At 41.3% G+C, this 11,940-nt stretch overlaps 1 protein-coding gene across 2 annotated transcripts; it reads left to right on the top strand.

Annotated features, from left to right (window-relative positions):
• The first annotated feature begins 1,512 nt into the window (after positions 1-1,512).
• Positions 1,513-7,491, top strand: isl1a (ISL LIM homeobox 1a). Of its 2 annotated transcripts, none has more exons than XM_049578823.1 (6): positions 1,513-1,662; positions 2,040-2,229; positions 3,205-3,464; positions 4,643-4,929; positions 5,549-5,716; positions 7,312-7,491. In XM_049578823.1, exons 1-6 carry the CDS (start codon positions 1,635-1,637, stop codon positions 7,426-7,428), a joined length of 1,050 nt encoding a protein of 349 aa, XP_049434780.1. In that variant the 5' UTR covers positions 1,513-1,634; the 3' UTR covers positions 7,429-7,491. The 2 variants fall into 2 exon arrangements, with proteins under 2 accessions (XP_049434780.1, XP_049434781.1); XM_049578824.1 differs by having other exon boundaries at positions 4,646-4,929.
• Positions 7,492-11,940: the final 4,449 nt, after the last annotated feature.

Here is an 11,940-nt window from a genome sequence, read left to right on the forward strand (position 1 = left end):
ATTTCAGAATAATAGCCTATATATTATATTGTTGGATTATAATGATTGATGCCTTAGTGTGTTCATCACAAAAGCAAAAGGTGGAGCTTACTTTTTAGACTGCTACTATATGTACAGCACTTGAGTAAATGTACTTAGTTACATTCCATCACTGGGTAGGAGACTGGAGACAAATCGGGGTATACAATGTTTGTCTTAGTGACCCTGACCTCTATGAATATAATATCATGTTATACAATTCTGCTAAACCCTGTATTTATGACATAACCCTATCTATCTATCTATCTATCTATCTATCTATCTATCTATCTATCTATCTAGTTCTGTAATACTTATTAGAACATAACTAGCGTTGATGTTTTTATGGCTGCACCTTGAAAATATTGTAGAAGCACACATTTCCTTTGATAGTCTAATACATGCTTATGTGTTTAATAACACACAGCTGGACATGTCTCAAAAAAGGAACTGTGGTGGAGGCGTATAAGGGCTCTGAATGCAGGCTACTCCATTCTCTTTAAAAAAAGAAAAAAAGAAAGAAATCATAACAATAAAAAATAAAAACCTATTCATAAAGACTGCTCGAGGTGTCCTCTGCTGCTGCTGCTGTGTGTGTTTATGGCGTGAGTAGGTTACTAACACAAGAGGGCGTGTTGGTGTGTGTCAGAGCTGCTCCTGCGGGTCCTGGCCTGTCGCCGCTCTGATTTAGGGCTCACACCATCAGCTGCTCTCTGCTGAAAAAAAAAGAAAAAAAATGTTTTAGTGGAAATGTTTTAGTGATGTTTTTTGTTAGGTTTGAGGATTACAGGTTTCGCTTAGATTTAACATCATTTTAGGTTTTCTCCCATAAAATTCAGGTGTTTCCATTCAAAATGATCTCTCAAAAATGCTCATAACAAGGCTGTTTTATGAGTTGCTAAAAAGTAAACATTCTGAGGATACACAGATTTTATCTGACATGAGCTCAGGGCACTATTTAACCATACAGTAACACCTACAATAGTCCAAAGACAAAGGCATTTGTGTAAAAATATGTGTATTATAAATCTGGTGCAATACGCCATGTCTTCAGGGTTTAACTGTTAATCGAGTCCAATACCAATTCATACGAGCTTGGTTAATATGCCAAAGATTGTTTCCTTCATGACCCTCTGTATGTCCAATTCAAATTGAAAGTTAAAAAAAGAGATGGAGTGCGTGTTTCCTTTAGGGCAAACACTCAGCTGACCATGTAAACAAGAGTCCACTCAGCACCAACAGCACACTAAAAATAAGAGAAAAAATTAACAGACCAGAAAAGAGCAAAGCAAAGCTGGAAAACAAATGATATGCAGTAATAAGTGTGCCAATGTGTGTGTGTGCGCGTGTGTCTGTGTGTGTGGTTAGTGCTGGTCAGGGTCTGCAGAGCCAATCAGCTGCTCATGCAGATGACGTGCCGCTGTCCTACGTCAGCCCCGCCGCTTGTCAGGATCAGAGCTCCACACACACCGACAACAAACACATACACACACTCCCTCTCCGAGCCGGACAGCACAGCCCCTGGCCCGGCAGCCCGGCAGTGGAGGACACATCCAGGCTTCCAGGCGCCGCAGCCCGCTGTGACAGTGGACCTAACATCGCCTTACTTTGTGGACATGGGAGACATGGGGGATCCGCCGAAAAGTAAGACACTTGTTCGGTGTTGGGATGCGGTTCTGGAACTAAGCTGATGACAAGTTGAGAGTTGGTTTTGGTGTGTTGCGGTGCCTGTCGACACAAGTGGCTTGTTTAAGTATTTGGTGTCATGAAACAATTAATTTTGAGGTGTCAGTGAAGCTTAAAGTCAGCGGATGTTACCTGTAGACTTTTTTTTAATGCAAACTATCAAAAAAACAATAGCTCATATAGGCCTATTTTTTAATAATAATCACACCAACAATTAAAGTAATAACATTAATAATATCAAGAACTATTTAAAGGCCATTATTAGATGAGTGTGTGTTATTCAGCGGAGAGTTGTGAAGTGTGTGTGATGTGTTTTACTCGTGCTGGTCTTCCAGAGAAGCGGCTGGTATCTCTGTGCGTGGGCTGCGGGAACCAAATCCATGACCAGTACATCCTGCGGGTCTCCCCGGACCTGGAGTGGCACGCCGCCTGTCTCAAATGTGCCGAATGCAGCCAGTACCTGGACGAATCCTGCACGTGCTTCGTCCGGGACGGAAAGACTTACTGTAAACGGGACTACATCAGGTAGGACGGCCGGGACGGGACGGGATGACCCTCTACACACTCCAAGAGCTGGAACTACACGGCGATTGGAATTATTATTTTTGAAAAAATATATTTTACAATATTAGGTTGAGAATAATCGGGCCGATTTAAATGACATGGAGCAGTGATTTGACTGCGTTAAAATGATTTTTTTGAACATTGTGATAATTTTTACTGCTTCAGCAACTTGTAGACCGTGCGTGTTTGTACGAAATGTCAGCATTTCATTCTCTCACACTGTCTCATCAGATGCATTTTAAAAGCCTTGCACATCAGGCCCACATAAGTCATTTATTAATCAATGGTTCCGATCAGACTGCTGCGGTGCGCAGAGTGTTGCTTTGTGATGGACCTGACAGAAAAACGTAAAAACATCATTGTGCTATTTTCATTATACACCCTATAAATTATAACTAATTTGGCGTGGTTACACGTGAACAGTTATTCGATTAAAACTTGAACAGGCCCTCAGTTATTGTCTAACACTCACAACATGACTATCAAAGATATGAGTCACATTGCAGATAAAAGTGTAAACTAGAAAAAAAAACAAAAGTTCATTTTCTCGAGGCATATCATGAACAAATTCTCGTGTAATATGACTACTACCAGTATGATAATAATAATAATAATAATAATAATAATGATAATAATAAAAACAATGATAATAATAACAATAAATGAGCACATTGTCTTACAAAATAGGCCTACCGGAAATAGTGTATACCAATGTTTGATTATATTATTAAAAACGTCAACACATTATTGTTATTATTATTATTATTATTATTATTATTATTATTATTATTATTGTTAATATCATTATAAAAAAATACCGATCGTATTATTTTGGTGATCCTGTAGGCTATATTTTTTTACCTGCCTGCAGTCAAACTGATCGGACCGTTCGCGCGCACGTGTGTGTGTGTGTGTGTGTGTGTGTATGTCCCGCAGGTTGTACGGGATTAAATGCGCTAAATGCAACATCGGCTTCAGCAAGAACGATTTTGTGATGAGGGCCCGCTCCAAAGTCTACCACATCGAGTGTTTCCGCTGCGTGGCGTGCAGCCGGCAGCTCATCCCGGGGGACGAGTTCGCTCTGCGGGAGGACGGGCTCTTCTGCCGGGCCGATCACGACGTGGTGGAACGGGCCAGCCTGGGCCCTGGAGACCCGCTCAGCCCGCTGCACCCCGCCAGACCGCTGCAGATGGCAGGTAAAGTCCCGGGGAGTGGGAGACAGGACGTGAGGACTGTAGTCTAACACTGCTGGGAAACATGTAGGCTTCTTGCTGTCGGGTGACATACTGCCTGTGACTTTTTTGTGAAGTTCCGAAGTCTTTTTCGATCAGTGGATTTTGGCCAGGTGTTCCTTAAATATAAACGGATTCTCCGGGTTGACACTCCATAAGACACCGCAGTGTGATGTTTCATGTTCGGTGAACTGCACCTCTTGTATTTCACAATGCCAGTTGAGTTGTCTCTGTGCGCACTATCCTACAGACTCAGAGCTTAATGTCAGAGTGATTTACTAGCCAGGTTTGATCTCTACTTTAATGTAGCTAAATGTCATGCAGTCACAAGGAAGCTGCTCCCGATGCCATAACTAACAAGTGGGGCTTTTCCCGTTTTCTTATTTGACTCTTAGGTGGACTGGTTCTGGTTACTCCATAGGTTTTGCCTTTTACATTTTCTTCCTGCATACCACTGTGCAGTCAGCCCAGACTCGGTAGATTAGATACAGTGGGCGCTGCTGTCAGAAATACACCAAGTTATCACTGCTGGAGGAGGAGGGCGAAACATGGCTGTGGGTCCGGGATGCGTTTGCACTTAATGCTGTGCGGTGCTCTGTATGTCTGAAAGGCTGGAGGTTTTCTCTAAAAAAGAATGGTTTGCTGTATCGCCGCCGTGCCCTGGTGCTTTTAAATGGATATTTTGACCTTGGATCAGATGAGTCAATCAGATCCGCTCTGCTCTCCTACATTTAAACCTAATATGCAGTGGAGCCTGGAACTCCCGAGCCTCCGAAATATGGGTATATTTAGAGGTAGTTCACCAGGAGACTATTTTGAGCAGAATGGCCAAACGTAGGCTAGAACAATTACGCAAAACCTTGACTCTGATCTTCAGCAAGCTATAACGTCAGCAGCGTTGTGTTTGTGAAGTAGACTAAGCCAGAGGAGTTTCTATCCGGATGATTAAAACAGACGCATGGCCTTTTAATTAAGTTGTGCATCATGTGTTGGAACATGCGTGGCCACAGAGGGAAAAGACTTCATAAAACTTATACCCCCCCTCTTACTTATCCGTCCACACAATTTCATACCTTTCTGTGGGACAAACAGATAAACTGATTGTGTCCTCCCTGGGCCCTTTTCCCGTCCTTTCCCAACAGCAGAACCAATCTCGGCCCGGCAGCCCGCGCTGCGGCCTCACGTCCACAAACAGCCGGAGAAGACCACCCGGGTCCGGACGGTGCTAAACGAGAAGCAGTTGCACACACTGCGGACTTGCTACAACGCCAACCCGAGGCCCGACGCCCTTATGAAGGAGCAGCTGGTGGAGATGACCGGCCTCAGCCCGCGGGTGATCCGGGTCTGGTTCCAGAACAAGCGGTGCAAGGACAAGAAGAGGAGCCTGCTGATGAAGCAGCTGCAGCAGCAGCAGCCCAATGACAAGACGGTAAGAGGACAGAGCAGCTGGATAACCTTTCATATTGACAGTGCTGAAATGTGCATGGGATTTATTTAGGAACTTCTGCAGGATTTTCCTTTGAGCAGAGACAGATCTTAAATGTTGCAGCTCTGTCTGCGTTTACATTATTAATGAGGATGTTTAACCCCGGAGTAAACTGAAGGTAGCCTCTATTTAAGCGGCATGACCAATATGTTTTGTAGTCAAGTCCATTTTATTCATAAAGCCATGTAACGGCCCTAAGGTTTATGTTGCAGGATGTGTGCGCAAACTGATGAATGATAGAGGCCTTGAGCTGCTGTAAGAGCAGGAGTGTTATATGGACGAGCTCATACAGGGCGCTGAGGTCAAAGACAGAAAGCACACAGAAACTTTTCACTACACACACAAACATATTAATCTGTTTATTGTGTGCTCTCTTATTGATGGTTCTGCTGATTGACTGGTGGATTAATTTCAGACGCCCCCCCCCACCCCCACCTCCACCCTTCCTTCCAACGTGCACACACACCACCACCACACCCAGCTACCCACACCCCATCATCTGTAATAACCCGCACTGAAAGATGTGTACACTGGGTGCTTACCACGACACACTCTCTAACAGAACATCCAGGGAATGACGGGCACCCCGATGGTGGCTGCCAGTCCAGAGCGGCACGACGGCGGCATCCAGGCCAACCCGGTTGAGGTGCAGAGCTACCAGCCGCCCTGGAAGGTCCTGAGCGACTTCGCCCTGCAGAGCGACATCGACCAGCCGGCCTTCCAACAACTGGTTCGTCCTTTTTACTTTCGGCTCTCATGCTTGAAATGTAGGCGATTTATTTATTTGCAATATTCAATTTCAGGTCTAAATATTTGACACTCCTCCATGCAGAAAATTCCAATCTCATCTGTGTGAAAAAGGGATATTTTTAAATGGCAAATTGAACATACAAATATGTGCCATGTGCATAACGTTTCTCTCCCATCCTCTGATAGGATTCTTTATTTAAACTAATATACAGAATAAATTTAGCTGACAATCCTCAAACAGAGTTTTCTCCACGGACCTTTGTTATTCAAATTCATAATGTTGCCGTGGACACTGAGATGCGCATCTTCACTTCAGGCATCAGGACAGGATGTTGTCACGTTGCTGGAGGTGTTGACTTAGTTTTTCATCATTTATTTTAATATTTGGTTTTTTTTTTTTTTTTACCTTCAAGGAAATATGATCACTCTTTTGGCAGAACAGAACAACAGGAACGATGCTTGTTTTAATTACTACCGGTCCAGGTTGGGAGTTTTGAGCGGCCTCATAACGGCCTCCACACTGATGTCAGTCACCTCAGCTTGTTTCTGTTAAATTCATATTATTTGATACTGGACGGCTGTTTAAGATTTGGTTTGGATTCTCTTGGAAAAACCACCTGTCCCGCCAGGGATGCTCCACAAACGCAGGACCACCGATGGAATAAAACCTTTGGAGATCCAAAGATTCATTCAATTGGTTTATTTCGTTTGGAGTGACGCACCACAGACAGCATGACACCATGTGCTGAAAACTGCTAAAATGAGCTGGATTATTAACATTTTTGACATGAATAGGAATGTGACGCGCAATTCATCCGTTCTGAAAGATGAGCAGACTTTAGACCCTAGTGACATAGTTTCATTTATGAACTGAGTGCTTTTTGTTGTAGACCAGGGTAGACATGGATAAGTACAAATAGCTATAAATGATATAATAAGACATCACACCCAGCAGACCCTGGAGCTCAGATGATGGCCCGCAACCATGGTGTTTATTTTTATTTCTTTCTTTTTTAAAATAAATTTACAATACATCACTTATAGGTTTGTTGAAGAAGTCTGAATTTGTGTTTTCCAACCTTCCACACAGCCGCTGCTCTTCCCTTTATTTGCTATACAGTTATTACGCAGACACTTTAATCCGTAGCCTAATAAAAAAAGATCATTTATCAGATCGAGCATCAAGTCTGCTTTTCTTGTTGTGGTCTGAATTAGATTACAGTCCCGATGTAGTGTTGTACAAACCAATCTACAATGAATCTACAATTAGGCTAATAACAAAAAATCATTGTCAATCAAAGTGACACCTATGAGGTGTGTGTTGTTCACTGTGATGGATGGGCCTAAACTCAAACTATTTGTAAATTTCTTGTCATTTGTAAATAGGCTATACCCAGAATAAATGCTTTGGACGGACTGGACTATAATGTAAATGGACTAAAACATGCGTGTATCCATGTCATCTGCCAGCTTTTGGTCTGTGCCCCCACATAATTTGCGTTTCATTCTGGCACACCCCCTGTGGTGTACCCAGATGTGTCTGACCGCTGCTTGATGCTTGATGTGTCCCCGCAGGTCAGTTTCTCGGAGGGAGGACCGGGTTCGAACTCTACGGGCAGCGAGGTAGCGTCCATGTCGTCTCAGCTTCCAGACACGCCGAACAGCATGGTATCCAGCCCCATCGAGGCCTGAGCAGCCGCCGCGTGGACGGACTGAACGGACTGAACTGAACACACAGACCCCCCAACCCCCCTGCCCTCCCCCATCCCACCCTCCCCTCGACTGCACCAACAACCCCCCTGGTTGTATTTTGACACTGTGAAGACAATCATGGGATTTTACCACAGCCACACATTCTTATGTCCATCCAGCAGAGACAGACGGATGCGTCATCATGGCCGGTGCTGCACGTTCACACGCCTGGTTACAGTTGCCAAAACGAGAAGACATGACTCCATCGATACATGGGACCTCTGAGTAGGAGACTAATCTAAATCCTATACTTGCGAAATGCTGTGCGCTACTTTGAATAGAAAACTGGTGTTTTCTTTTTCTTTTTTTATAATTCGATCCACGCACCTCATCATATAATAGACCATTCGGATGGGAACAGCACTGCTTTTCTTCATTTAATTACACGATTTCCCTCATGATCCGAAAGCATTTGCAACAAGGTATACCTCTATTTTGCCACAAGCTTCGTGGGACATTTGTGTGAATCAGTGTCCGTCCGAGAATATTTTTTTTCTTTCCCAAAGATGTGTATAATTAATCATAAGTTAAAAATACCGTTAGCTCTGGAAGAAAATGTTTCGTTTGTTCCCGTGCAACAAAATTATTTATTATTTATTGTCGACAAATTTGCCACCTTTTGTGTAACTTTCTTAACTGAAGTAAAAAGAAACAAAAAAGACTGGAGTTTGGTCTGTCGGTTTCTATCACAGTTTAATGTTTTGAGTTATTATTATTTCTTAAATCATTTACAAAAGAGGACAGTTTGACTATCATTAATTGTTTTTCCCTCTCATTGTGAACATTCACACATGAGGCGGAACATCAGATCTATTAAATGGCTTGATGGATATGCTGTGGTTAATTGGGTGTCATGTTGGTGCAGATGCTGTCTCAGTTTACCTGCTGGCTGACTACCTGCTTTACAACAAACTCCACTGCAGAAACATCTCCGTCTTAACAAAACTTAAAATCGCCTAAAATCGAATTTTCTTGAAACAAAGTGATCAAATATGACAGTGAAATTCGATGATATTAAGTTGATGAGTTCCTCTCATGGACTATATTTTGAAATGTCATTATCTTGATTTGCCACCATTCGTCCTTATGATTACAGAACAGAAATGTTGTTTTAGAATATTCTAACACAATGGAAACTGCTCTGGGAACAAGTACAATAATTTTAAAACAATGGCAACATTTTTTCTGTTTTCAGTACAATCTGAAATGAAATGACTTCAGATATTCCTGGCTCTGTGGCTTTTTGCCATCAAACAGCTGATGTAAGTAGAAATATCAAACATGACAATTATTAGTAAAATATAGTCTGAGTTTAGGATTTAAATTAAGTGTGACCTTTCTGTCCCCAGGAATAATATACACTGTAAAAAAATATCCAACTTTTAAAAATGAAGTGCACAATTTCCATGCATCTTTTTAAGTAGTTTCAATGCTGGCTTTACTGAGTCAATCCTATGAGTTTTTATAATCCGACAAACTCTGTTAGTTTAGTGCAATTAACACGGTTTAACTTGACCTCAAACAATTAAGTTAAACCAACTTAATATTTATCTAAAAGTTGTGGTGATGTTTATGGGTCAAATTATTTTAATTAACATATTCTAACTTATTTATTTCAATTCCACCCTACTCAAAAATATTAATTTTAAACATTTTTATGATGAAAACTTATTTATTTTAAGAATTATCCACAGACACCATATTTTTGTGAGTGTTGCTGGGATTACGATTTTTATTTCAAAGTTTTGTCAGAAGGTGCTGTTTTGTTTCTTTAGCTATAAAATAGAAGAATATTTGACAATTAGCATATTCAAATTTGGCTCCTCTGATCCTCAGTGTAATGTTAACCATAAGTGCCACAACCATTTTTTCTTTTGCTTTATGTTTTATCAGGTAATGTTTCAATATGTGTCAAAAAGCAGGTTTTGAACAGTGTTTCAATTTGTTGGTGTGTGTGACTATGTGCGCTGACAGATTTATAGGATTAACAGTCCTCATCCCAAGCGTTCAAAATACGTCATTAATTTGAATGCAGAAGCTGCAAGTTTGGGATTGTTCATTGAAATATGGTGAAAAAAACCTCAGAGTGACATGACTTGATTTCATTCTGTCAGTGAATCCCTTTCACTGTTGCTCTGTTTAATGCTGCCTGATTCATTCCACAGCGCGTCAGTCTACCTCCTGTCCTGGGAGCTTCTGTGCAGCAACATGTCTGTAGCTTCCATGCATCTTACCTGGAACTGACTTTATAACCAAAGATGACTAAGTGTGTTAGAATTGTTGGACTTATTGATTAGTTGATCTAATTGGGAAAAAAAAACAAACTGTCAAATTGTGTCTGCAGATATGCACTCATGAAGGGAATCTTACAATCTAGCACATATTACAGACCAAATTATATTTGTAAATACTTAGAGCAACACAAATTACCCACATATGTCATAGTTGTTTCAAGAATTTCCTCCCTTCCCAGAATTGAGCAAGTGAGGCTTTTAAAAAGGAACACCAGGAAATAAGCTGTTTTCGTCATGTTATCTTTACTGCAGCTGATGATAAAATACAAATTCCATTGTGTTGCAGAAAAAACAAGACTATTAAGATTACAGACATTTTTTAATTATTTTAATTTCTTTAAATATAATGTGTTTTTAAAATTAGTCGATGAAGAAAAGCCGATGTGCTGCTTACAGCGCTGCTGCTTCCTTTAAGAGAAAGATAGGTTAGTGAGGTCACAGAGGCATCAAGGGGAGAACAACGGAGGACAAGCTTACAGACAGCAAAGCATTTTCTACAAAGTCAAACATGAGGATGCAACAGTCATTTACTGCAGTCTATTCAGTGTCACTGCTCTGTGTTGGAAACAACGGCTAAAACTGAAAACATGTTTGAATCCAGCTTGAGTCTGACTGCAAAAAACGACTGAGGCTGTCTCCCACTGCTTCCGGAATAGTGTTCCATCCTCTTTAAATCTCGCATTGTCTTTGTGATTTCCTTGGTATTTGCTACAATAACATGTCCAACTGTGACTGAAACCAAGTTGGCAAATTCCCAGGAGTCTGCCTGTGTTCAGGGAGCTTTATATCTTAGATGTTTTAGTAGAAAATAGAAGGAGAAGAACTTGTCTAGTTTACTAGTGTTAGGGTGCTGGTGTTCTGAATGGGAGTGTGGCTCAGGAGGAAGAGTGGTCATCTGCCATTTGGAAGGCTGATGGTTTGAGCCCCTGCAGTCTACATGTTGAAGTGTCCTTGGGCAAGATACTGATCCCTAAATCATGAGCACATGTGAATTCACTGAGCAGGTGGCACCTTGTATGGTAGCGTCAGCCCCCCCATGGGTGTAGCACCAAAGTCTGAGCCCTGTGCATCAGCAGTCTCTGTGGCCCCCTGCTCTACATTCTCTTGATCCATGTCTCTCTTGCACACCTTTAAAAAATTTTCGCACAAGTCCATTTGTGTTCTTTTCCTTTTCTTTCCTTTCCTTTTTTTGGAACCTAAATTTATCTTTCTTGGGAGAAGACATGACAGTGTGCATTAGTATTTCAGCAGCATAAAAAGTCACTCACTCAGCTCTGCATTTAGAGACGAATCTAGTGCAGGGGCAAATTGAACTATTTTGCCCCTTTACATGGTGAGAGGGGCCTCAGAGAGCTTCCACTATTTTTTCAAATACAAAATTCAGTCTTACAACCAATTTATTCAGCAAATTTAGTTGTGGCACTAATTTGTAAGAAATAAAAAATTGCAAACAAAACCAAGGCTTTTGAGGGCCCCTCTCCCGGCCTGGGTAATAAGTCCCACTTCTCCCCCCACTATAATGCCCTTGCAGCCACCAGCATATGAATTTGTGTGAATGAAGAGCAAAACACTACATAAATACAGTTTACCATTTACTGTACGTAACCTGTGCAAAATAATAAAATGACTAAAGTAAATGTCCCTCATAGCAGGAACATTAATGTATAATATATGGATAAAGGATACATGTTTTTGATGTAGATGTCAAGTGTACAAAAGTAGGCTTCAAAAAATTCAATAGAAAAGATGTCACTAATTGGAAGTAAGAGTTAATGTGATGTTAAGAGTAAATGTTTGTGGAAGATTTGATTCCAGCTGTGAAGGCAAATGAAATGTCGTGTTGAAAGTTAGTGTGTGACCATGAATCGAGGCACTCAGTGATATCACCAGTAGTACCATCTGTAGTTTTAGTGTGATTTGCACTGCAGCTAATGACTGAAGTTAGTGATGGAGTTTCCTCTGAGTGAGAGACTTCAGTTTCCCCCCCACAGATTTAGAAGCATATTTCAGCAAGGACATTTTTGCCACTTTTTTTTTTTTTTTTCATTTTGGCTTTTTAAGCTTCTAATCAAAGAGTTGTGCACACCATTTACCAGGCGGTAATAGTATGATATTAAAGTAAAGAAACTCACTATGTGTCAGGACTGGCATCTACCTG

The sequence above is a fragment of the Epinephelus fuscoguttatus genome, linkage group LG6, assembly GCF_011397635.1.
Source record: "Epinephelus fuscoguttatus linkage group LG6, E.fuscoguttatus.final_Chr_v1".
In the NCBI taxonomy this organism is placed as follows: domain Eukaryota; kingdom Metazoa; phylum Chordata; class Actinopteri; order Perciformes; family Serranidae; genus Epinephelus; species Epinephelus fuscoguttatus.

What these genes read in the sequence shown, in the direction of transcription:
- isl1a (XM_049578823.1), top strand. Translation starts at nt 1,635, where the DNA reads ATGGGAGACATGGGGGATCCGCCGAAAA. An exon ending in CAGACCGCTGCAGATGGCAG is followed by an intron (nt 3,465 to 4,642) that starts GTAAAGTCCCGG and finishes CTTTCCCAACAG; the next exon opens with CAGAACCAATCTCGGCCCGG. An exon ending in AGCCGGCCTTCCAACAACTG is followed by an intron (nt 5,717 to 7,311) that starts GTTCGTCCTTTT and finishes GTGTCCCCGCAG; the next exon opens with GTCAGTTTCTCGGAGGGAGG.